Raw genomic sequence first — 27,625 nt, 5'->3', positions numbered from 1 at the left:
GGATAGAGTATTTAAATGGCAGGTTGCCAAGCCACATGGGAGAGGTCTGAAACAGGCCTCAGTTCCACTCCCCACTCCATGGAAGAGGGGAGGAAAGGCCAGACGAGGGTGGGGAGAAAGAGATGCCATCTTACCAGCAAAGGCCCCAAGGCGCAGGGTTCCTCTGGCACTCTGCTCAGGAACTTGAGGGCGGGGCTCATCTAAGCCCCAAATCTTGCTGGGAGAGCAAGACCTGAAGGAGAGACGCCACCCTGTCCAGGGAGTAGCAGCCGAGGCAGGACATTCTAACTTCACCCCAAGTCAGAGACCTTTCTCCTCGTGGCTGGAGCCTGACCATTAGAAACTCCATTGCATTTAACAGTGGAGGGAGAAGGGTCAAACACGGCTCCTCTTACGTTTCTCCGTTATCCCCCAGCACAGATCAAAGAACTGGCCTGGACCCCAGAAGGGTGGGGTCACCAGAATGGCCATTGTCTCCCAGGTCTGGAGGGGGGCGGTGTTAAAGAGACACTTCCTCTCATGTCTCGGAGTCCCAGTCTGAGAGCAGGGCTTTCTAGTTAGAAATGCATTGAGATGCAAAGGAAGGGCCTTTCTCTCTCGAAAGGATTTGGACAGAGGGAGTTTCCTCAAGTGAAGAATCTGCTCCAGGAAAGATTTTAGAGGCAGGGGAGTGTCTAGATTGTGGACAGGAAAAAAAACTTTTAGTTTTCCAAATCTTTGCAGCCCTCTCCTATCTCTTAAGAGACAGAGAGCACAAAGAAGCTTTTGTCAAACCGAGCAATTCCTCAAGAATTGTGCCAGAGCTTAGAGCTCCCAGAAGACCCAAGCCCGACCCGAGGGCATTGGGCATCCACTGCAAGATTAGGAAAGAAAAAGTCTTTTACCTTATCCAGAGTTCCGGATTGCCTGGTAAGAATAGAGGCCTTTTTCACCTGAAAGCCAAATAGGGTGAGACGGAACGCAGATATTCTCCCCACTATCTTTAGAGAGAGAGACGAAAGAAAGAACACAGATTCTTCCCAGAAGAATATTGCCTGAACAGCTCAAAACCCAGATTGGTTCTGAGTGCCCCAAAAAGGTTGGGGTTCGGTTTGGTTGCCAAATTATCTAGCTTCCGGTGTTCGTTTCGTCAGGGAACCAAATGTTGAGGTCTCGAACCGAATGAGGTGTAGACCACATGTTGAGGTGTACATTTGAGGTACCTAAATGAAATTAGGGTTTAGTTAAGGTCTAGTGGCAGGTTTGGGGTAGAGGGAGTTCCCCTGCAACCCCCTTAGATTCGGCGCAAGGATATGGCGGTATATGAGGTCTAGAAGCGGCGCGGATTCCCAATAAAAGCATTTATTAGCCCAGAGAGCTAGATTAATAAGAGGTTTATTATTGAGTCTAGAAGTAGGAGATAGGTGAAGGTAGAGATAAGGAGGGCACTGGACAGAGGGTCCAGTGGACAGAGGGTCCTCACATGGCGACCATGTTTGGAATCTCTGCCAAGAGAGGTTCCCAGTGTGGTCCTTTTAAGTCGGAGACTTAGCTCGAGGGGCTTTGGGGTGTAGCCCCAGAGTTGGCTCAGATCCGGGTGGGGCTGGGACAGGTCCGGACCTTCTATTGGAATTCAAAGGGACCAGGATTTGTGAGTCAAAGGGTAATTTACATTAGCTAGGGCGGTTGGGAATCAAAGATTGGAATCTTTCCCGCATCACTACTAAGCCCTGCATCCTCCCAAAGTGTGAACTCCATTGGGTACTTAGATACTCTCTAGAGGTGTGAACAGAAGCATTGTTTCTATCAGTTCCACCTAGTACCTTGTTTTAAGTTCTGGCCCAAAATATCTCTAAGATAAATCAACTCCAATGGTGACTTTGTAAAGATTCCAACAGATATAAAAGTTTACAAATTAACAAGGGGAGAACTTATTTTCTAACACATGTATTTCCTTGAATTCATCTGCTTACATGAATCCATCTACTAGCAGTTAAGAGATTAGAAACGTGCTTTAACCAATGGAGGCTGACTTAGGTTTGTAGTTACGTTGAGCTCATCACAACCTTGATATACTTATAGATCCCTTTCATCTGCAAAACTGAATGGTTGTAGGCCATGTGATGAACATGAACATGTGATCCCCACACAAGTTTAAATTATTAAATCCGATTCAAACCAAATGTAAACGTGCTTTTCTAAATTAATCTGTGGCCCACAGGCATTATGTACGGTTTAGTGGCCTGATCCCGAGTTTGACATACACTATACTAGATAGTCTCAAAGGACCTGTTCATTCTAAACCCTATTAACTAATCAAATAGGATGTTGACTAAGACAAGAATAAATTCCTGAGATACGTAAAGTTTTATTTTCAACTAATGAAATTATTATTTAATCTTCAAATGAACTGTTGGAGGTAACTCCAACAGTTATAGAATAGCTGCCCCTATTCTACAACCAAGTATATCCAAGAAGAATGTATAGTGGAGATAAGAAAACATTGTAGTTAAGCCTTACAACCGGAATTCAAGTCTCATCTGTCTACTACCTATTTAGTTTGTCTTTAAACTATTTCACTGCCAATTTCCCTATGGGTAAAAGGCAAGATCTAAAATTACTCTTCCAACCAAGGTTAGATTGGAGTAGAGACAAAATAAGGGCACTATTTAGAATCCTTCTGCAATGGAGAATTGGAAAGTATCACATTTGGGAGTTTGCAGACCTAGGTCAAAGTTCTAGCTTCCTCTCATTTTATTCTCTCAAATCAACTTTGTGAGAAAGTTAATAACCAAGTGCTTATTTTGCAGGAAATTCTTGAAGTGATTTACTCTATTGCTTTTAAACCTGAAAAGTATAAAAAAGGAACCTAAATGACAGTGCTATAATGAGTGTATAAGGAAAACTGATGTGAGACTGAAGAGGGATTGGGAATAAAAGAGAGCAAAGATGATTCTAAAATTTTGAGCTAGGATATAGCACGACAGGTGAAGTTTGAAGCCATAGTAAAAAATGAGCAAGTTGTGGTATATCTTTTCCACCCGATCTTGAGTTTTATAGATCCAAGTCGGCTCAGATGTCATCTAATTCCAAATCCCAGTTTTACCAATAAGGGATCATGACTCCCTCAAGGACTAGATATGTATATTTGCAAACCGTGAAGATCCCTAGTTGACAACGCTAAAGACTGACTTTAGGTGAAAACCAGCATGAATGTGCAGTGTAGAAAAGGAAAGGAAGACAAACCACAAACATAAAGGCTTACTACCTCTGAAAATATAACTTATTCTTAATAAGGCTAAGTTTTCAATTGTGTATGCTACTCATTTATTGGAACATATTTTAAAAATCTAATTATCCCATATTGTAAGAATACAAGTATTTTTTTAAATCAAAATACAGAGGGAGCATTACCTTTCTGCATATAGTAAGATAATCTTAGGAATTGAGATATATAGAAAGTATGATATAAGAAAAAAGGTTTGAGATCATTTGCCATGTAGCAAGACATATTAATTATATTAATTAGCTTAATGGGTCAGGTAAATGAGGTAAAATGAGTCAAATATCATTACTTTTCCAATTCATTTATTTAAGGTTCATTAAATTTGTAATAGCAGGAAATGTAACAGACTGGAAATTACCATATTCCTAACATGCCAAAAGAAAATCCCAAAAGGTTTCCTTGGCTAAAAGACTTCCTTAATACAAACATACACTCAAATTGTTCTTACAATGACAGTACTTTTTCTACACATTAATCCCTATATTGAAGAATAACATCTAGGTAAGTTACAGTGCATTAAATGGACCTTGCAGTAAAAAAATTAAAAAAAAAAATCAAAGTGCTTTAGTCAAGCCAGGTCATAAAATGAATACCAGCAATATTACATATATATTTTCTTCTAAATAAGTATGACCACTACATATTTAGGAGATGAAGCCAAAAAAAAGTTGGGGGTACAAGTATTTGGGGTTTTTTGGCCAGCAAAAGAAAATATATTTTGAGGTATTCTAAGTATGTCATCAGTCTCCATATTTAGAATACCAAAACAGCTTCAAATGCAATTACATCTTAAACAGTATTCAATCAAGTTTTATCTATTTTTAAAAAGTGCTCAATTTTGTGAATTTGAAACTTACTCAGTTTATCTTATGCTTGATTATTTGATATAGCATATGTCAGAATTTTCCTTAGTTATATGCAAATCATACGTAGTAAATTAAACAAGGAGCCTATTATATAATAAAGCTGCATGCATATACTTAATGCTGAAATCCCTTGCAATCATATTTGCTGCTAAGCAAAGTGAAATATTTCCTATTATTTAAGAACCTTAGGGGCAAAATTGTGAAGAACTAACATACATACCTGTGGTACATGCCAAATTAAAAGTATGGAAAATGGTGAGGCAGTGTAGGGAATCCCTTTTGGGATGTTTCCCAAAAAACACTTTAGTGGTACATAAAAATGAATCAGACATTCTCCCCGATTTCCTCTAACCAAAATGGGATCAAAGCCAGGATTATTACCATTTTTAAGTCTTTGTGAAAACAAGCCACAGGCCTTCCCACATAGCTAAGTTTCTAGACTTCTTCCAATTATTCTACTGTAAGGTCTGTCAAGAATTTTTGCTCCTTTTAATACAATAGGATATTTGGCTAAAGTTAACTCACCACATTCTTCAATTTTTCAATATACTCTTCAATATAAAATTTTACTTTGATCAGATTTACAAATAGTTGTGGGGGAGTAGGGGGAATAGGGATATGAATTAGTAGTGAAGGGAACTATTTCCTCTCAGTCTGCCATAATCTATACTTTGTTCTATGGGAAATTATGCATTATATATCCATTATATGGAAAAAAGGGGATGGTGAGAGACTAAAATCCTTAGCCACTTGGCTTTAGGTGTGCAATATTCTTTTATACATATTAGCACTAAGTTTAGAATTGATCAGATTTTAATAATCTACTGCAGAGAGGGGGTGAGCAGAACAAATTACAATTTCAGTGAGCATTGGAAACATGACTGCCGATTCTCATTTCCCAGCACCAACTTGCCTCCAGAAGCAAAAAAGTATGTTTATTAGAGGCCGAATGATAAATCTGAATGGATTTCTTAACATTGTCTCTTATTTCACTGTGTATGACTGCTTGTGCTCCTCAGCTTATTAACATTGACTGCAGTAACCAAATATAGGTTAATAATCTTCCCCCTTCTTCATTTCCTAGAGGTGCTGGCTGAGCACAAGAAAACAGCTTCGTTAATAAATATATCTGCCCTTTATTACCTATTACTTTATACCCTATACAACAGTGACTGACTTTAGGCCGTTTTTATAAAAACATAAAAAAGTAATACTATTCTAATGAATTATGAGTCCTGTTTATGAACACTGTGTACTACCTTCTGCTCCTATAAGCAAATTAATAAGGTGGAATCAACAAATTAAGCCGAGATATTAAAAGACAAGAATATATCACAACCACCAAGAGAAGCAGAACCAAAACAGTCAATATATAAGTCCATATGGCTACAAGGAAAGACTAATTCACATATTTAACAAGTCTATGTATGGACTAAATAAAATTTAAAACACTACATACATGCATGTAAAGCCGTAATCTAAATCCAAAAAGCTGTAGTCCAAGAACTAAGGACTAAAATTGTTTTGTAGGGATAATAAATGCTCACAGAAATACCATTAAAAGGCACATCATTGTCCTACAGATTTAATGGCATTGTGTCAAATTTTATTTCCTGTACATGATGATGTGCCTTTCCTCATTAAAACTATGTTGTTATTGTTTTCCTATATAATTTCCTTTCAGAAACTTAGTATTTTTGGTATCATGGGGAAATGCCCTTATTTCTAGAATGACTTGCTTTTAGCTTGAAATATTGAGTAAAAAAATTAACAAATATTTACATATAGCTATCACTGAATTGGGGAATAGCATTTGGGGAGGAAAATAAATGTATTAAAACCAACAGTTTCTCAATAGCTACAGAGGAATGAGGCAGTTAATTTCTAAATAAGGCATCTTACTGTGAGACAAAGAGAAGGATCTATTAATTTCTATGCATTAAAAAATGGCCAATTAGATCTATAATCTATATTTTTAACAGTCATGAATCTGTCTTAAAATACTAACGCATTGCAATGATCTTGAAACACTCAGACCTATAGACCAATCCTGATAATTCAGGAAAATGCTCTGGAATTTTTCCTTACAGACAATCCTATCTTGAATTTGTGACTGACAAAAAAAGGGAAGAATTCCTTTTTTTCCCCAGAAAGAAAAATGAAAGACATTTGATATAAAAATCTGACAAATGCCTCACACAGACCAGGAGAGTTTAAAACCTTCATTCAAAACCCAATCCAGGGAGCCTATGAAGAGTTGGTATACAAGTTGGAGAAATATACAAAACTCAAGACACATTAGCAAGGAATTATTGTAATGGAAACGTTTAAAATCATTAGACAACAACAAATCATTCCAAGTTGTGTGTGTACCATTTCTCATAGAGTAAATGTACTTATCAAATTCAACAAGAAATTTTACACATTTTCAAATGATTAACTGACATCACAATTTAATTAAATATTAGATTTACAGTCAAGTTCTATTATGATACTGTAAAGCATGATAGAGCATAAAACAAAACAAAAAAAACAACTTATGGACTAAATCAAAAACCTAGTTTTAAAAATGACATGATAAGGAAGGTTTTTTGTTTTTTTGTTTTTTTAAAGTGCCTACTTTGATGGTACAGGATTTTTAAAAAGTAAGCTTTTGCTAGCTCTCTGGAACAAAGTGACAGTATACAACTTGCCACACTTTTTGCAGTGCTATCTAGTCCTCAGCAGTCAAGTAGAATGCTATCCTGGATATCCGTCACATTTGTGAACAATCCTAAGACATGTGAAAAGTTTTTATCTGTGCCCCGAAGTTGAAAGGTTCTTTATACATGCACACAAACACACCCACCAATTCCTAGTCCCTTCAATAATCCAGTTCACAAAATGGCTTTTTGACTTGTCTAAAAAGTGTACAATGCATTGTGTAGTTGCTTTTTCATGATGAGGGAGGGGAAATATACACCAAAGTGGAAAAGGTTGTCATAATATATTCTACATGTATCCAATACATGAACAAGAATAGTCTTCATGTATTTGTAACAACTGGTCTAACCAGTCCAATACATAAAAACACCCTAATTTTCTAAAATCATAAGAAATGTGTTTAACCTTTTACAAAAAAATTCCATCATGCATTTTACAAAATAATGACTTCAGTCATTTATATGGCCTTATTCACCTGCATATTGCTCGATAATACAGGTATACAATATTATAAAATATTGTTCAAAAAAAGAAATCATAAAAATATATATTATCTCTCCTTTACCATTTTACGTTTATAAATATTTTACTGAAGAACATGCATCACAACAAATTTTGCAAACAAATGCAAAAATGCCTCATAAAAAAAGTGTGGTTCTTTTACATTTAGCAATATAAAATACAAAATGATTACAATATTAAAGTAGCTATTAAAGAATTAAATTCAAAAGATTTGCAAACCAATACAGCAGTGAACAGTTCCTTATACAAAAGTCCATTAAGGAAAATCAAGTCAATGTTGTAACAAGTTACACAGAAAAAAAAAGGGCCTATAAATGCATTATAATGCAAAAAGAGCGCATCACATCATTCCATCTGCACATTCTCAGATCTTTTGTTTGGACTCCCAAGTTTACTGTTCACTCTTCTGTTCTTGTTTCCCATTCAATTCTTGATCAACTCTGCTTAATGAAAAATGGAATGCAAAATTAGGGTCAGACTTATACAAGTTAATTTTCCAAAGCAAATTTTAACAGATTGCGAACTACAACGAATATTTTAGTATAAAGATTATACTGTTAAGAACAAAATTTTGCAAAGAAACAGATGTAGTTATAATACAAAGTTTACCAAACAACATTTCCCAAACCAAGAGAGTCCTTTAAATAACAAGAGAAAACCAGTTAAGAGAAGATAAAAGAAACAATCTTAAATCATATCTGATTTTTTAAAAAAAGGTTATTTGATTTTTAAAAAAAGTTTATTAGAGGTTATCTATTAAAAAAGCAAAATAGCCAAGGCCAGTATGAGCATCTTAAAATTAGAAATCATGGCTTGCTGAATCCTGGATTATGTATGTGAAATTGGATGGGGCCTCCGATCTTAGTCCAAAACCCTCAAAGATAGAAAGGAAGAAGAGATCTCAGAAGTCATCTAATTTGATTAATGAGAAAACTAAGACCTGATGTGAGGGACCTAAAGATAAAGGAGGCAAGATTGGAGTCCTAGAGTTTTTACCTTCAAATCAAGCATCCTTCCCCTTGCATGATGATGTAAGTGAAGTGTCTGACCTACTACACCACAGTGCAATGTATATACTTAACTTAGTAAATGTTCTATCTAGCCAGTAAATGTTCTATCTAGATCTATTATAACTTATATAGAACTATTTCCTGCCAAAATACCTCATTGCAATTTATGATAGGTTTGAGAAGAACATAATGTTAATATTTTGTTATATTATGATCTAATGTGCTTAATATTTAATATTTACTTTGAAAATATATAATTAGAAGTAGAAAGCCCTTTATCAAACTATTCTACCATTAAAACATTTCCAGAAGTTATGAGATATTTAAATTACTATCATTTATAAATGTTTTGGATATAAAAATCTTTCAAATATTTTTAAATAAATAAATAAATATTTTTCAAATTTTTTAAGTGCCTTACAAATACCTCATTTACTCTTCAGAAGAAGAATATATGCCATTTTTGATCCCATTTTGCAAATAAGGCAAAGGATGACAAACAGGTTAAGTGATTTGCCTAGTCATAGGCATATCAGATAGCTATATCTGAGGCTGGATTTGAACTCAGGTCTTCCTGACAAATTTGGCACTTATCCACTCTGCCACCAGAGTGGCCCTAAAAGTTCCTGGGATTCTAGAACTATATGGAATACACTAGTGGATTTCTAGGGGCTGCCCCTGCCTCTGCCACTAAAATTTTACAGTAAATATTGTAAATATTTACATATACATAAATGAATGTTATGCTAAGTGCTTATGAGAGTTCCCATCTTTTAAAAGTTACTCCTATATTAAAAAATCTAAGGCTGATATGGATTTTTATAAGTTAATTTTAAGTTTGAACAAGGTGAAATCATGATTCCATTGTAACTAAATAAAAGAACCTGATGATAAAATACAATGTGCTCCATGCATACACACACACACACACACACGGTACTTTATATCAGAGATTCTAAAAAGTTTGAGGAAAAAACAAGCTCCAATCTAGAACCCAAATTATACCTTGCTATGATAGATATTAGCATTTGCCAAGCATGGCTGTACTAAAAGCTATATGCTGGAGTCTTAATGCCCTGTGAGAATATTAAATCTCAGCTTATATTATCTTTGCACATAAAATTAGCTTAAGTTACTACTAGAAAAGTATCAACTATAAAATTATATTACATGAAGAAATGAATAAAAAATCAAAAAAGTTAGAAGGCCTTTACAACTATACTTTACAAGTATACTGCTAAAAATGGTTCTCACTAGAATTCCAGACTAACTCAAATAAATAACTCAAATGTCTATATTTGATCCTATCAGCACACTAATCAAGACTGGGAACTCTGGCTTGTTACAGCAAAATTATGCCTACCAGTTCATGTTTGTGCCTTTTCTTTCCTACTGAGAAAACACTGATGTAAAACAGTTTGTTATGCTCAAAGCAGAATCAAACTTAAAGAAAAGTGGGAAAAGTGGTACAGTGGCTAAGCAGTGACTATTGAACTTAAGGTAGTTTTTCACACTAATGATTTACTTGACTGGTTAGCAGGCCATTTAATTTTAAGCATACAAGAGAATTTAAAATATTGGTTAGCAAAAGGAAAATACACATTGCAAATATAAATCCAACCCCAGGGAAAAATAATCTGTATATTGCTTTCAAATTCTATTCAAATTCCTATTGCTTTCAAAATTCTGAATTGTTCTGAATTGTACAATCTGACATTTGAGGATAATACAAAATCCCAATACACATATTTTCTAAATAGCTATAATTTACATATAAAAATTCCTAAAATAGGAAGGCCATGTATTGGTAACTGGTTAACACAAGATGAGTCCTATGTCATTCTATGTCAAGGACTCTGAATCATAATATATTTGGCACCATGAGGCTGCCTGGGATTAAAAAAAGATATTCTGGGGATTATTTATATTTACAAGTGCCATATCCTTGTCTGTAAGCTAACCAATCAGGAAAGAGTTAGTGTGTGCAATGCAAATGGACTAGTCTAGATGCAACCCAGTCAAGGTGTGCATATACCTTTTTTGTTTCTTTTTTAACTTTTCTTCTTCATACCTTGGTAGGGAAAAGTTATTTCAGTAAATATATAGAATATATAGAAAGGACCAACAAAAACTGAGAACAAAAAGAAACTAAAAACAAATGTTGATACAAAAAAGCTTGCAGACAAAATTTTAGAAAGCTTTGAAATATGAATGTCAAATGTATAGGTTCTTTAGTAGCTCTATACTACATTAGTTTAACAAATATCAAAACTGCCACCTATTTTAAGTGATAATTATCTATAATAAAAAGATTCAACAAAAATGATATGTTACTGGAGTAAAAGGACTTATGGCATAATATTGTCTGCTTTACAGCTATCAACTTTTCAGTAAAAACTTTTCAGGCCAAAGGCATAATCATTAAGATCATTATGCATTTCCAGCAATGAAATACCTAGTACCTAGTTTGTCAAAAGTACAAGAATCTCTGCATGTTTAAGCAACTATAGGTAAAATGTAACTCTTTGCCATAATTTCCTTCTTTTCCAAGGGAGTTTTCCCTTCTACCCAATTTTAATACTGCCAATCAAATAGACCTGAGAAAAATGGTTTGGGGAGCAGCAAACAGGATGGGGAAGATATTCACTATCATTTAAGTGGTAAAAAGACAAAGCTGAAAACATACTGTTTTATGCATTCTGGTATGCCAACATATTCCATGGGGACAAGTTCTGCTAGTTCTGCCAGGTTAAAGACATATTTAATTTTCTGGCTGAATTTTGAGCTAGAAAAGAAAAAACATAAAAATGTAATTAGTTATTGATTGTGGCCATTTGGGTTAACAAAACAAAGGTAAAAAGAAATTTCCAAAATATTACCTAATAAAAGGCCTTGTAATTGCTAGAAGTGTTCTGATAAACCAAGAAGGATGAACTATTATTAAAGACTTTAGGTTTTTCCTTAACCTGAAAAAAATTTCAAATGTTAAATATGCATGATCTCTATGGTCCCTTCCTGCCTTATATCTGATCCTTGGTTTTATCCCTGATGTATATTTTCATGTATATCTTGTAAGACAAACAATATTTCTTCTATTTCTTTAGAGTTCAGCATAAATTATACATAACATAATTATACATGTCATACTTGACACGATAGGGTCATGTCAATCACCAATACATGTCAAGAGAAGGTATAAACATGTTAATTTCCACATACCCCTGCACCTCCAAATTTTAGGGGGCTACAAATATCACAAATATTTTACTAAGCAATTCTGAGTATAAATACTAGAAATGCAACATGGCACTGACCACTTCCATTTAAAAAAAACAGTATTAATTGTGGATGGTAGTATTAATTGTGGATGGTGTTGACTAAAATGTAAATATGAATTTTGGAAGAACTGCACTATATATATGCAGCTATATTATGTTCCAAGTAATTGATTTTGAAAAGAACCTTCCTATGTGATTAATTTTTAGACTAATTCTAATAATAGTAATTCTAGTAATAGTACTTTTCTGAAGTATACTTGAACCTTATATTACCTTCTATCAATTTGCTGATAGCATTTCCTAAGCCATCCCAGACTTGGCATTTTTCTCCGTGTTGTAGCACCATTTAAATAAACTATCATGTAGTTCTCCGCTACTAATAATTCCAAAGTGCCAATAACATATCTGCCAAAACAAAAGAAAAAATCTTATTTAAAAGAAGGTGGGAAAATTTTGCTATTTCTTTCAAGTTACGCTTAAAAAAAAAAAACAGATCTAACATTTTGAAAAAATGGTCATAGTTTAAAATGAACATAGATATTCAAAGGTGAGTCTACAGAGATATTCTGTAGTTTAATTCTACCACTGACTTTAGGTCTATGAGATTAAGAATAGACTTAATAGACTTGGAATTACAAAGAAGCTGAAACGTCATTTAATCCCATCTCCCTCAATATACAGGGAGGCCCACAGCGGTCAATTTGACCAAGGTCATAAAAGTAATCAGCACTCTTCTTCATTCTTTAACATATCTTGAAAATGAGGGAGAAAATCTAACTATCCTTTAGATGAAGGTAAATATTACTTACTTAAACAGATTATCCATTAAATAGCGATAATTAGGTTGACCACTTTCAGGCATAAAGCAGACAGCAAATACAACAATTGCATTTAATCCATCTCCATAATAACCTGAAATTGAAAAAAATCATTCATAAAAACATTTAAAAAATGAAATCTTAAAAACAAGGAAACAAAAGGCCATATGATGTTCATTCATAAAGTTCTTTTCCATAGTTTCTATCAAAATTTATAGAAAAGATTCTTATAAAAATTTATAGAAATATCCCTATATACCTCTTTTTTATAAATCCCTACATACCTCTTTCAGATTTCCTAAGGAAAAAGGAGTAAGAGGTAATGTGCTAAATAAAGAGAAGGGAAATCAAAGAAAGGTACAAGTCCTGAAGTGAAAAAAGGGGATTTCAGGTGCGGGGAGGAAGAGGTGGTCAAACAACTGTTTGAAAAAGGTTACAATTAGCTGATGCTGATTGGCACCTCTAATGCCCCAAAGTAATTCTGGATCACAGTTCCAGTGGAGGGAAGAGCACTTGTGCTCAGTCACAAGATATCCCCTGTTTGAGCAGAGTTCCAGGGTTGAGAAGAATACCAAGTGCCACAGTGGAGTGAGGATAAAAGACCAAGAGAACAGTGACCACACTTCTGAATCATTGCACCTTGGAACACCAAAAATTTGAGATTAGACCCAACAACAGTATGAAAAAGCTTGAAGCTTTTACTAACATAAAATTGGATAGGAACATGAACATGAATAACCACCCCAGCAAAAATTTTTCTAATTCTTCAGGGACCAAAAAAAAAAATCAGAAAAGAAAATCAGAAGGGGCATTCCTATGGGTGTCATCATTTGTAAAGCAGTTAAAAGTTAATTATGTCAGGAAGATCTCAACCCCACCCTCCCCCCCAAAAAATTAAAGGGTTAACAAAGAGGGAAAGAGTAAAGGAGAAAAATGGGGAAACTTCATACAAGAGGCACTCAAGCAAGAGCATTTAGAGGGAAAATGAAGGGTACGAGTGGTAGGCAAACATAGTACTAAAAAATATACAGACTCGGGACATAGAAAGGGCATAAGAGAAAGAGAAAGCAATTTAAGGGAGGGGAGATTGGTCAACAGAACCAAAAACAAATCTGAGATACTTGGATCCTTACAATGATATAAGACAATTCCAAAGGACTCATGATGAGTATCTTTCATGAGAGAGAATGACGAGTCTCAACTAAAGCACAATTTTTCTTTTTAGGGATATGATATTATATAATAAATTTTATATAATATTAACCCTTACCTCCATGACTGATAACCTTTTTATAGGGTTCAATTGCCTTCATGTCAACCCTGTGATCCTGTTCTCCAATTCTGAACATACGCCAGCGTCGTCCATCTTCCTTTTCCTCTGCTGCTGTGTATTCAGTAATTGATCCTTTCCTAATTACTTCAGTAGTTTTGGGTTTTGGAAGATCATCTGTCAAAGTAAATTTATTGATTTATTTTTGCAATAATAATAAATTTAAAGGTTAACCACTTTACTATCTATTTGGATTTGAATACATTTTTTGTAATTACAAATTGCAGAAACTGTACAACTTCTGTACATACAACTTCTACAATGTGTAGAGACTAAGTTTAATTTGATTGCATATTTTTTTTCAGAGGTCAATATTGCTTAATGGTATTTTTATTATCAGATACACACCTACAAGTCTTCTACCATAATTTTATAGGTTCTATTCAAAGGGAAAAAAATGTCTCACCATATTTGTAGTTTCTGTAAGTTATGCAAAATGATAGCCAATTTCCTTTTTTATATCATGCAAATTATTCCTCAAATGTAAATCCAATAGATAAAAAGTGGTTAACTAAATTATTTTTCATTTGATCACAGGTTTATGGGGAAGCAGCAATTAACACAATAATATTCTGAAATGTACATGCAAATAAATTTAAAAATTTAAAATTTAAAAAGCATAAGCACCAATCATTCAATGAAATTTGTTTCTAGATTACATTTTGGTTGATTTTTTTAATAAAGTAGTGATTTCTTGAAATTTTAGTATTACAGTCCTTACCCAAAAAGATTGGAAACAAGGGGAAGGGTAGAAAGGAAAAACCTACTGCGTGTTAGTTGTCTGTTTCCAAGACAAAGTTGTTAACGGAAAATATCCTTCCAGGAAATGAATGCAGCAGCATTAAAGAAAGAAAAGACAAAACAAATAGGCAGAAACCTGTTTCAGCATCTTTGTAGAACACTGCAAATGGGAATACTCCCTGAACCAAGTAGCAGAAGTGAAAATACGCAGGTTCAAGACAACAAATTTGAACTGAATTTTAGTCAGTATATGACAAGTGTTTTCCTCTACTACAAATTTCTTTTTATCTTATAGATCTTCTCCAACCCCCCACCTCCCACATTTTATGTTGCTGATAATAGTTCAGTGGGGGACTTTATCAAAATAGCTCATTTGGTTATATAAAATATATAAAAAAAAAGATTTAAAGGACCAGGAGGTCTAATGTTAGTATCTCCCCTTGGCGATAATCTGATTGAAAAAAAAAAACTATCAATATAAATGAAATGAACTTATATCAAAACGTTCAATTTTTGTCCACTTTATAATGAAGCCAGCTTTTAGCTGGCTAATATGTTAAGATCATCCAGAGAAGGGATACTACCCTGAAAATAAAAAATAAAAATAAAAATGAAATAAAATATCTTGAAAATAAAATTTTATTTATAAATAAAGTCTTTAAGTACAGAAATGTATATATTCTGAGAATATACTCAACCAAAAAATGCTGGGAATGTATATAGTGTGTAAATGTATATAGTGTATAAATTTATCTTCCAACTTCCTTAATAAATTCATTATACATTTTGTTATTTATATATCAAAAATACAAAAGATAAAATATTTACCTTCCCATTCAAACTCATTACTGTTCTCAGATGGAGTTTCTAAACCATCCAAGTCAATCTCTCCACTTTCATCCAAATCATCTGACAAAATGGAACCATCACTCCGATCCAGTGTTAAGCTAATATCTGGAGCCATTAATTTTTTCCTTACTTTATTTCCATTTACTTCTAGCAGGCCTGCAAATGCAAAGTATATTAATGTTACTTTATATAATATAAATATAATAAATATAATATAATAAATATAATATAATAAAACTCCAGTCTGTGGCGAGTTTATAAAAAATGCCAATTTAAAGTAAACCTGAAGCTTTAGCTCTGAGCAAGGAGTTCTGAGCAAGTAAGATTTTTGTTCCTATGCTGGGGTTTTTCTTTCCAGCATTATTTTTTGCCTGTGAATCATATTTTTGTATTTTAAAATAAACTCATGACAACTGGGCAATCTTTTTGGTGTCGTGTCATTAACAGAATCAAAGATGTGAAAAAAGGAAGAAAGCTGAAAAGGAAGATAAAGGGCAAGGAAAAAAGGATGGGGAAGAATTATAGGTTAGATTTTTCTGCTTAAGACAATGGATCCGTTAAGAAAGAAAAATACACAGAACTGGGGAAATATAAAATAAGATTATGCTCTAAGGAACTGGGTAAAATGTTTAAAATATTCCTTTGTAACTGATGATAATTACTGGGCCCCTAAAAAGAAGTGTGGGAGAGTAGCAATTAAGGGAAGGGGATACAATGACAGGTGTAAAAACTACAATTCCACAGAATCCCATGGGGATGAAATGTAGGTCTTAAGGATGGTGCCAGTTAACATGCTACAAATGTATTAAACCTCATCTTTGTAAGTCATTCTTTAAATTCTAAACAATTTGCTACATGTCCCCAAACTATACTAAAGCCATCAAATTCAATGGCCTTTTGCCTCACCATCCTTGAACTCTCTGTAGCATTTAAGAATGCTGAACAACTCTTAATCCTGAGCCACCTTGTCTCTTAGGCAATCTTATCTACAATTTTTATGATTAATAGTCATATGACTCCAAAATCTGCATAACCAAAACCCCCATTCTCATTCCCCTATTCCAGAACCATATTTTTAAGACAAATTCCCATTAGAATTATGCCCCAACCTGTTCTTCCTCCTAACTTTCCCAATTCTCTACCACTGGTTTTCTCAAGGGACAATACCTCAAGCAATCAGGGTCGTTTCCTTCACTCACACAGATCTCTGGGGCTGTCCCACTGTGAAAGCTTGTTATGCCAATGATTACTTTTTGGATTTGGTTCAATCAATTCAGAATTCTGAATTTATCTAAAGCTACTATACCCTAGTTCAGCAAGGCATAATGAATATTATGCTTGTCAAATGCTTTTGTAAAATATAAACTATACCATTCTCAGATTGAGCCATTAAATAATCTCGTCAAAAAAAAAAATGCATTTTAACCAGTATGATATATTCTTGATGCAACCACATTGTACTTTGCAAGCACTGCAAGTGTGTGTAAATATTTATACAATTCTCTTGTTGAAAAATCAGATCAAAAAACAATGGAAGCAAACATCAAAAAAGAATGAGAATGTTATGTTGTGATCTACATTCAGTTCCCAGAGCCCTCTTTTGAGTAGGGATGGCTTTCTTATCACAAGATCATTGGAACTGGCCTCAATTATCATTGGAAAGAATCATATCAGAATTGATCATTTCTTTGAAACCAATTATGTCTGATATTGTCTTTTTGAGCCAAATCTGAGAGCAAGATTCACACAATGCTCATCCCCCTTACTTCATTTATATAGGTCCTCTTTGCCTCTTCATTAAGATGTTATTTCCCTCTATTTACCTTTTTCCTGTTTTTCCAGTACAATCTCCTTTCCATGTTTCTTTTTCATAGTATAATAAAATATTATACCCACTCTCTAACAAATATAAAAATAAGAGTGCTTTCCTTTTTACCCTTCTCTTTATGCTTCTTTTTATGCTTCTCTTGATTTGTGTTTGGCGATCACATATTTTTTATTCAGTACTGGTCATTTCATCATCAGTTAAAATTCACCTATATCACTGAATAGCCATCTTATTCCCTCAAAAATAATCCTCATTTTAACTGGATCGCTTTAACTGGACTGCAATCCAAGTTCCTTTGGCTTTCAGAATATCAGATTCCGGGCCTTTTGATCCTTTAAGGTAGAAGCTGCTAGGTCTTGGGTAATGCCGATTTTGGCTCCTTAGTTTCTTTCTGGCTGCTTACAATCTTTTCCTTGGTATGACAGTTCTGAAATTTAACAATCTTCTTCTTTAACTCTTTTTTTGCAGGTCTTTCAGGAGATGACCAGTCCTTTGTTACCCCAATTTGCAAATGTAAAGCTCAAGCAGCCTGGTGATATTTAGAATGAAATTCTCGGGCTGCCTGAATCTGCCTTCGAATTTCCATAAAAAATAGGACCTGTAAGCCCCATGAGAGTGGTCTCACTTGTTCATCTGCCTTCGAATTTCCATAAAAAATAGGACCTGTAAGCCCCATGAGAGTGGTCTCACTTGTTCTTGAAGTTCCTTATTGACAGAACCCATGCCTGGGTAATTTTTTTACATTATCCCTTGCACTCAGTCCTATACATGTTGAATATGTCACAGTATAGCCTAGATACAGTATATGTGTGCAGAACCGAACAGTTCTCTTGCTGCACAGGAAGAATTGGATTCAGAAGGTAAAAATAACCCAGGAAGAAAAACAAAAATGCAAACAGTTTACATTCATTTCCCAGTGTTTTTTCTTTGGGTGCAGCTGCTTCTGTCCATACCTGATCGATTATCAATTCACAATCAATCACCAGTTCATGGCTCTCCAAGCCTCTCTGTATTCATCCTGCTAGTCATTTCTTACAGAACAATAATATTCCATAACATTCATATACAATTTACCCAACCATTCTCCAATTGATGGGCATCCATTTCCAGTTTCTAGCCACTACAAAGAGGGCTGCCACAAATATTTTGGCACATACAGGTCCCTTTCCCTATATAAGCCCAGTAGAAACACTGCTGGATCAAAGGGTTATGCACAGTTTGATAACTTTGAGCATAGTTGCTCTCCAGAATGGCTGGAGATTCCACCAACAATCTATTAGTGTCCCTGTTTTCCCACATCCCCTCCAACATTCCACATTACCTTTCCCTGTCATTCTAGCCAATGGTGTGTAGTGGTATCTCAGAGTTGTCTTAATTTGCATTTCTCTGATGACTTGGAGCATATTTTTCATATGGCTAGAAATGTTTCAATTTCTTTGTCTGAGAATTAAATAGTCAAAGGATCAATAAAGGCCTCATTTCCAAAATAGAGAACTGAGCTGATATATATTTTTAAAAAGTTCCTTAAAGAGCTGATATATATTGGAAGCTACAAATTTTATTTGGGCTGTGGCAATTCTTTGTGCCACACCTACAGAATAAGCCAAATCAGATATTATATTTACATCTATCCAAGAGCTAATCTAAGGCTATTTTACCTTCTGATTTTAAGACATCTGGGCAGTTTTCCTTGTAAGACATCTGGGCAGTGATTCCTTGTAAGATATTAAATATGGTTTTTTTTTCCATCATGGCTTTCACGAAGTCCAATAATGCTACACTAAGCAATGTCTCCTAGATCTATTTTCCAAGTCAATTGTTATTAATTATGTTATTAATTGTTATGTTAAGTCAAAGTATTTTATGTTTTTTTCTTTCTTTCATTTTTTTGGTTTTGTTTGATTCTTGAAGTCTTATTGAGTCATTCACTTCCATTTGTTAAATTGTAATTACTAGTGTATTATTTTCTTCAGTTACCTTTTTTAGCTCATTTTGTATTTGGCCAATTGAATTTTTGTTCATTCTTTTCCATTTCACATATTCTGTTTTCCAACGAATTTGGTATCTTTTTCACATCTATTTTGTAAGGAATTATATGCTTTTTCCATTTCAATTTATTTTGTAGTTATATGCTTTTTCTATCCCTTCTTGCAAAGAAAGGATTTCCTTTCTAACTCTTTTATGAAAATCTTTTCCTTTCTAACTCTTTTATGAAAATCTTTCAAGAAAGCTTTGAGAAATGGGGATCAGTCCCTTTGGGACTTCATCTGAAGCCAACTTTTCTTTAGGAACTTCAGGGTTTGAGGTCTGTTCTCTCCATAAAAGGTCTATATGGTGAGAGTTCTTTTTGGGTTTTTTTGCTTATTTTTTTAAAGGCTTGAGATCTGCTTTTAATGAAAAGGACCAACAGCTGCTTTGTCCTGGGGCAGTTCTGCTGATTGACTTCAGGTGCTTTGTAATGGTGGCCAAGTCCCTTCTGGGGCTCACTGGTTTACAATTTCCCTTTTGTAACATTTGCTAGATTTTGCAACCAGGACAGGATAGCCAGGAAAGAGATTCACAGAAGATTGCCAGGTCTGTGAAAGCTTCCATGCTCCCACTCCCCGCCCCAGTTCCTTGCCCCAGTCTTCCTGTGCTACAGTCTAGGCTTGGCAGACTGTCCCCCTGCCCGTTTGAAACAGACTTGTTCTGAAGTTATTCCAAGGTATCTTCTGGAAATGTATTATACTTCAAATATTTGTGGGTTCTGTGACTCCAAAACCAGTTTATAAGCTTAATCTGTTGGCTTGAGAGGTCAGAGGAGGTCACAGAAAGTTGAGTCTGCTATCTGCCATCTTGGCTCTGCCCTGCTTTCTTTTCTAATATATTCTGAAACCATGCAAAAACTGAAATTATGCTAGTTGACCTATATTTTGCAGATTTTTGCATTTTCCTTTTTGGAAAAGATTCATATTCCTGAGCCAAAATCTGGCCTCAGATATTTACTAGCTGGGTTAGTGTTTTGTAAGTAGAGCATTGTAGACCACTCTCCAATATCTTTGACAAGAAAACCCCACATGGGGTGCTTCCCATTCTTCATTATCATCATTGATCTGACAATACTTTAGCCAAGGAGAGGTTCAACTGGACCAGAGGATCCAACCTCAAAAAGCAATTAGGTCTTATCTCCTATCAACTCCCTTTACCCACTTTTCTCCTGTCCTTTCCAGTCTGAAGATCATTCTCCTTGCAAAAAACAAATTGCTTCCAAAGCTTCATCTAAGAGGATCTATTCTATGCTAACACATACTATTACCTTTCAGAAACTTTTCCTATTTTGGCACAAATTCCATCTAAATTACCCACTCTCCCTGTCTCCTGGCTTCTTCCAAGCATTCTCAGGTTCTACCCCACCCTGGAAAAAAAACTCAAATGACCTTGCCAACCCCAAGGCACTGCTTCCCTGTCCTTTACTTGGCCCAAGGCCTATAAAAAAATTACTCATTGCCTCTACTTGTAATATGGATCCTTTCTCCAGTGCAGTTTCTTATCTCACATGTTTTTATGCTTATCTTGCTAGTGAAGGCAGAGATTCTTAATGTGCCAATGAATCTCCAGCATCTGGTACTTGGTGTAGCAAACAAAAGATATTTAACCAATATTTACTGAACTCAACTATGAACTGACTCAGCCCATTCTTAAGGAAAATGAGGTGATCAAGTAATTTCACATAAATCCCCAGTATAAGATGCTTACCTGGCTGGTGTTCTGGTCCTCCTGCTTCAATGCTGTCATCTTCTGGTAAAGGTCTGGATAGAAATAGATACCGTAATTATCTCTTCTTCAACCACAAAAGTGACTTAATATAAAAATGACTATGAAATTAAGTAAAGGCTTTATGCAATGTGGATTGAGTTATACTGCAAATTTAGCCAATAACCAAAAAAGCCATCTAAGTAATCTGTATGCAGATCATATATTTGAACAGGAATAACTATTTACAATAAACAGAAGGCTAAAGTATAATGGAGTAACCACTAATCAGAAATTCCAATTTTGGTTTAAGCAAATTTATCCTTATCTATAAATTAGAGACTTTATACCCTTTAAAAGATATAATACAATATACAATAATACAAAAATACAATATTAACTCTGAAACTTGTTTCTACCATAAATGTGGATAGTATATATAAGCAATAATATATATAATATAAAATATAATATAAAAAAAATAAAAAAATATCCCTTACAAATTCTAAAGAAATTAAACATTAACAAGTTAATGTAAGCCAGAAGTTATGTTACAACAATTGTTAAAAAACAGCCTGTACAGACAGGCTGAGGGGTGATGGACTGTAACAGGCCTGTTTTCTGAGCACAACCCTAATCCAGTTTAGAAGCCTCTTGCCGGGTTGAATGACCATTTACAATCCTAGAGAATTGAAAATCACTTGAGGAAACATCCACACTAATAAAATCTTTACATGTGCTAGTGAATGAAAGAAATATAAAGAACCTGTTTATTTACTTATTTTTATTAAAGTTTTTTTATTTATTTTTATTTAAAAAAATTTTTCCTTTTTATCTTGAAGCATTGCTTACATTGGGAAGTCTTCATCTTGCCATTCTTCCTTAAGTTCTACACCTTCCATCCTTAGCCTGGCCTCAATATCAACTAGAGATTCCTGGTAATCCAGAGAACCACTGACCTATGGATGGAACAAGACAAAGATATTATGCCACTTTTCTTAGCTGAATGTGGTCAAAGTCATAAAGCAAAGTTACTCAGGAGAAAAGATTCAAAATTTACCCACTCTAATCTAAATACATAATGCCCATCATCTGGAAATATTCTTCTATTTGGGTTTCCATGATCTTTTCTGTTGGTTCACTTCTTTCCAACAGAAAGATTTCTAACGCCCTTATTGGTTTCTCTTCCTCTTTCCAGACCAGAAAATGGTGTAAACTCTCAAAGTTCTTTCTGTTCTTAGGATATTTCATGACAATGAATATCATTTATCATTAACATTTATTTCAGCATTTATCAAGTGCATGAAGAACAAAAAGACAAACCAAAAATCATTGTCCCTTGATTTATAGGTTCAACTACCAATGTTTATGTGGAAGATTCCATTTCAAAATGCCCACCTGCTGAATGTTTTCATCTGGATATCCTGCTAAAAATTTTAATTTATGTCTATAAGAGATCTACCTACTCCCTCTTAATTTCACTATTCTCAACGACCCAGACTTAAAACAGACTTTTCTACTTTAGCTCCTGCAAACCAGTTTCCAAGTTCTGTACTTTCTTTTTCTAGGATCTTTTACAAGTCCCCCTAATTCAGGCCTCTTGATCATAACCAACTAATATCCACTTCTCCATGAATGCAGACAACTTTCATTTCCAATTTGTTTCCCTCTCAGAGGAGAGTTCCACTCACAGAAAGTACTTAATAACTGTTTGCTGAATTGAACACGGAGAGACTTCTTTACAATTATACAACACAAAAACCAATATTCAGAATTATAACTTTGTGTCAGGATTAGGTACTCAAAGGTCATTTCTTAAAAGTTCTATATCCCAATATATTTTGTAATGTCATGGGAGTTTAATTTTGTAGTTGGTAAAAACCCAGAAGACCAAAGCAAAACATTTTTGCTCTTTCACTGCAAATCTTTGGATAAGGAAGTACGCTAGTCAACCAAGATTAGCCAATTTAGTCAAGAGTTCTCTACTTGGAAATACTAGCATTGAAAAGACAGGAAGCTAACAAGAAAAGCTTAAGCACAGGGAAATCAAAGTACTACTGACTCATAAATTTAACAACTGCCACTAGGTACTTTTTTTTAATAATTAAAAAGGGCTGACGGCAATAAAAAGTTAACACAATAAGATTTGTTAATCTACACATTGGGGCTGATGTTGGCATTTAATCACTTGGATAAATGCTTTAGATTTATATGAAGGGATAGTTGAGAAAATACAGATTCCTCTTCTTAGGCAAAGAATGCATAGAAACAAGGTACTACAGGAGTAAAATACAATCCAGTTTACAATCCAGTAAATTAAGAATTCTCAGACACAGCACCTTTAGAAGTTGAATCCAGCAGAAGAAATCAATATGAGAAATATCAGCCCCCTCATAATTTTTGCCTTCATACTTTTTTAGACTTATTTCATAAATTTCCTCCACTTCCTTTAGTTTGTTCTAGACAAACTGGATTATTGAGTTGTTTCCCAAACATGACAGACTGTCCTGTTCTGGCACTCCACTCTGCCATCCCCTCTCCTTCCTCCCACTACCTTTTAGAGTAACCCGATTCTTGCAAGGTTCTGCTTCAGGGCCACTTAAAATACTAGATATACCATTTCCTTCTCCAGTTCATCTGATAGTTGAAAACTGAGTAAAAAGAGTTGCTCAGAGTCACACAGCTAATATGTGTCTGAGCCAAATTTGAACTCGGGTCTTCTGGGACTCCAGGCCTGGTTCCTCATCTATAAAATCAGGATAACTGGAGCAACCTTATAGGGTAATATTTGTAAAATGCTTTATAAATGTCTACCAATTCCAGAATAGAATATGCATGCTTTGAAAAAAGGAACCGTTTTTTTTTTTTTTTGAAGTTATTTTCCATGTCTTGCACATAGTTTATTTAAAGCCCTTTCTATTGCTGAAAAGTCAAAGTCAAACTCTGCTTCTATATGCTCACTAAAGCCTCAGAGTAGATACTGAAAAGAATGGCACAGAATATTATGGGACATAAAGAATGAGGATCCAACAAAAGAGGCTGAGAAAAGTAATGGTCAGAGAAAAGTTAATGGTCTAAGAGAAGTCTCAAGATGGGAGTAGAAAATAAGAGTGTAGTCAACAATGTAAAGGTAAAGAATGTCAACTGAAATAAAATGCTAGTCAGTCAAAAACATAAATGAATTTGTCTCTAAGATTAAGAGGTAGTAAGAACACAAAAAATATCATGCAAGAAAGATCTTTACATTATCTGTAACCATAATGATCTGGCTCTAAGAGCTAAATATCCTGGAAAATGAAGTCAAGTGATTTAGGAAACATGCCTAACAATAAGGTTAGTGGAGAAAAAAAGGTTCCCCAACCCTGCTGTATATCATTAATTTATAAGCAGAGTACATCATGCAAAAATGCCAGGCTAAGTGAATCAAAACTCAGAATTGTGACTGTTGCTATTTCTTCAAGAAATCTCAGATATACAGATAATACCACTCTGACAGAAGAGAATTTAAAAAGCCTCTTGATGGAGATGAAAGCAATGTGTAAAAGCTGTCTTGAAACTTAGCAAAGATCTTGGCAACTGATCCCAACACTTCCTGGGAAATAGAATGGAGTGTCTTTATTTTTATATTTATATTCTTGGGCCCAAAGCTCATTGCAGACAGCATTTCAACCATGAAATGAAGATGGCTTGCTTCTTGGACCGCATACTAAAAAGTAGATACGTCACCTTGCTGACAAAAGATCTACATAGTCAAAATATAGTCAAAGCTATGGTTTTTTCAGGAGCAATGTATGCCTATGAGAATTGAACTATTAGGAAATCTGAACACTGCAGAATTGATGCTTTTGAAATGTGGTGCTTAAGAATTTTGAGAATCACTTGAGTAGCAAGGGGATCAAGTCAGAAATACTTAACGACCCTAATGTTGAAGGCAAAAAAGGGGAATGGCAGAGAATCAGATGGATAATGGAAACATGAGCCTGTACAGACTTGGGAGAGATAGAAGATAGAAGGGTCATTATGGTCCATGATGTCATGAAGAGTTGGACAGACCTAAGAACAATGCCCAAAGTCCTGTTGATTTTACCTTCACAAGACTTCTAGGCTATTACCCCCCCCCCCCCCCCATTCTTCTTGGCTACAGCTACCACTGGAATAGGTTCTTACTGCTTCATTCCTGAGCTATTTCATAGCCTTTTGATTAGTCTCTGCACATTTTCAGTCTATCATTCACTCAGTAGCCAAAGTTATCTTTCTAAATGCAGATCTAATCACACCACCCTCCTATTCAGTAAACTCCATTGGCTCCTTATTCCTTCCTGAATCAAATCCTGTTTAGAATCCTGTTTACAATCTGGCCCCTTCTGTCTCTCCTGTCTTCTTACACTTTATGCCCCTCGAGGTACCCTATAGTTTAACCTTGATAGTTTAATGGTACAGAATCCTTTACTTTTTTTAGCTTTTTCACTTTTCCTTAAATCAGGTCAAAACATTTCCCCAAAGAGGCTTTTCTTGGTTCCTTTTCAATGATAAAATTAAATTAAATAAAATTTGTTTTCCCTCAGAAAGAAAGGCAAAAACAGTTCTTATTGAGAGGCATGCATTTCCAATTGCTCTATACATACCTAGTTTACCATTGTTTGCAAACAATATCCTCTTATTGGAAATGCATGCCTCTCAATAAGAACTGTTTTTGCCTTTCTTTGCCTTTCTAGCATTTAAAATCTGGCACACTTCAAGTTCAATGATGACTTAAAGGAGGAATCAAAACTTTTCAAATAATTTGGGTATGTGGGGTGAGGAAGCTTCTGATAACTCCTACAATTTTAATTCTGACTATTCTGTAATTGCTACACATTACCAGTATTAGTAAAACTAACAAAAGCTTAAGCTTGTATATTCAGGATTGCTCAAATCCATTCTTACCAAGGTCTAGTCCTAACTGCTAGAATAGACTTTGATAATAGTAGTGTATATTTAAATAAATTACATGGTGGGCAGACAGAATATGTTCAGACAAGAGTGTCATTATCTCCTTTTAAATATCTTCAGATGTCCCCACCTTAAAAGTCAATAAATTTGGTAACATTACCTAAATCATCTCCCAAACTATCACCTAATCACCAAGATAAATCTTAAATGCTTGCCTATTATAATGTGCCACTTATAAAGCAAGGAAACAGCAGTAAAAAGTCAAAAAGATTTGAAACGGAAATTAGGGAGTTTCTAATCAGAAACTAATCAGAAAAGTCAAAGAGGTCACTTAACTGTTGATCTATAGGTATTTCTAAAAACAGTACAATTATCTACAACAGGACTTAAAAGGCCCTACTGCTGATATGCATAAAAAAATAACTTTTAGCAATTACTTTTCTAACATTTGGTTATGCAATTGAAATTGCAAATATTCTGGATGTAAAATAAAACACTTTTGTACATGTGCTAGTAGAAATAAAATAGATTTGCATTCATCATAGTCAAGTACTAATTACTGTAATATCTGCAAAACTGAGTTATCTGGGAGTTTTTCAACTAAATAAGTTACAGCACCTACTATGCCAGGCACTGAACTAAACTTTTTCCTAAGTAAGTCTCATTAGACTCTAACAACCCTCGGAGGTAGGTGCTTATATTATCCTTATTTTTACGATTGAAACTGCGGCAAACAGAAGTTGAACGTGCCTAGGGTCACCCACAGCTACTAAATGTATGAATCAGAATTTGAACTCGGATCTTTCTGACACTAGGGCAAGTTCCATCCACGAGTCACCACTTGCCTCAAAGAAAGCAGGGAAAATGGGTAGCTTTTACTGTAACTGATTTACTCAAGTTTAAAACGTAATCTTACAGGAACTAAGACTGACATAATAAGGGCAGATTCAGTGTCCAAGCCTTCCGGCACAGATGTGTCTCTGCTTGACTCTGCTTGTCTAAAACTTTCTAAAAGAGGAACGTCACTCATCTTGGGAACATGGGTCATCATTTTCCTTAAGGACATGGAAGCAACAAAGGCGGTAGCAAAGTAAGCTCCTAAAAAGTATTATGTACAGCTCCCGTTTATCCGACGTAAGCTAATGAGACCGATTATAAACGCCTCTTCGGATGCTATTCCCCAAGAGGCTTCTGGGAAACTATGGAGCCAAACCCATCTTGTTAATATGCGACAGAGTCCACCTAAGACTCGGGATGCTGAGAAAGGACGTGCTCCCTCCTCCCTCGGCGGCGGCCCCTAACCCCAGCCTCAACAGCAAACAGGAACCGAAGGGTCTGGGCTGCAATCATCCAGACCCTTGGCCTCAGAGGCAATTCCGAACCGGCCCGATCCTGCCGTCCAGCTCCCGGGCCCAGCCCCGTCCGAAGATGCCGGTTTGGCCAACTCCTCCCCACCCCGCCGAGCACAGAGCCCGCAACTCAATCCGGCCCAGCCCGCACTTACCCGAGAGGAAGCCTCCGCCTCCCCGGCCTCTTCGTCCCTCCAGGCCGGCGAAGCCGGGCCGACCGGCCCGGAGCGAGGTCCTACGCGGGACTCCACCAGAGCCCCTGAGGCGGCGGCGGAGACCCCAGCCAGGTCCCCCAGCCGCAGTGGCAGCGGCAAGAGCGCTGACCTGGATGTAGATGAAGCCCTCGGCGGAAGTGACGACATCGCTCCGCTTCCCTTGTCTGGGGTGGAGTGAGGCGAGCTA

At 35.4% G+C, this 27,625-nt stretch overlaps 1 protein-coding gene across 3 annotated transcripts; it reads right to left on the bottom strand.

Annotated features, from left to right (window-relative positions):
• Window positions 1-3,554: 3,554 nt before the first annotated feature.
• On the bottom strand, window positions 3,555-27,625 carry BNIP2 (BCL2 interacting protein 2). Of its 3 annotated transcripts, XM_003755607.4 has the most exons (11): window positions 27,379-27,625; window positions 21,795-21,901; window positions 20,946-20,998; window positions 15,362-15,538; window positions 13,733-13,909; window positions 12,454-12,556; window positions 11,918-12,049; window positions 11,246-11,332; window positions 11,053-11,151; window positions 10,402-10,437; window positions 3,555-7,796 (listed from the first exon to the last, which is right to left on the bottom strand). In XM_003755607.4, exons 1-11 carry the CDS (start codon window positions 27,583-27,585, stop codon window positions 7,748-7,750), a joined length of 1,227 nt encoding a protein of 408 aa, XP_003755655.3. In that variant the 5' UTR covers window positions 27,586-27,625; the 3' UTR covers window positions 3,555-7,747. The 3 variants fall into 3 exon arrangements, with proteins under 3 accessions (XP_003755655.3, XP_023353386.2, XP_012398414.2); XM_023497618.2 differs by lacking the exon at window positions 10,402-10,437 and having other exon boundaries at window positions 3,555-7,799; window positions 27,379-27,619; XM_012542960.3 differs by lacking the exon at window positions 10,402-10,437 and having other exon boundaries at window positions 27,379-27,619.

This window comes from Sarcophilus harrisii, chromosome 2 (assembly GCF_902635505.1).
Source record: "Sarcophilus harrisii chromosome 2, mSarHar1.11, whole genome shotgun sequence".
Taxonomy (NCBI): domain Eukaryota; kingdom Metazoa; phylum Chordata; class Mammalia; order Dasyuromorphia; family Dasyuridae; genus Sarcophilus; species Sarcophilus harrisii.
This window is presented reverse-complemented; position numbering and strand designations above follow the sequence as displayed.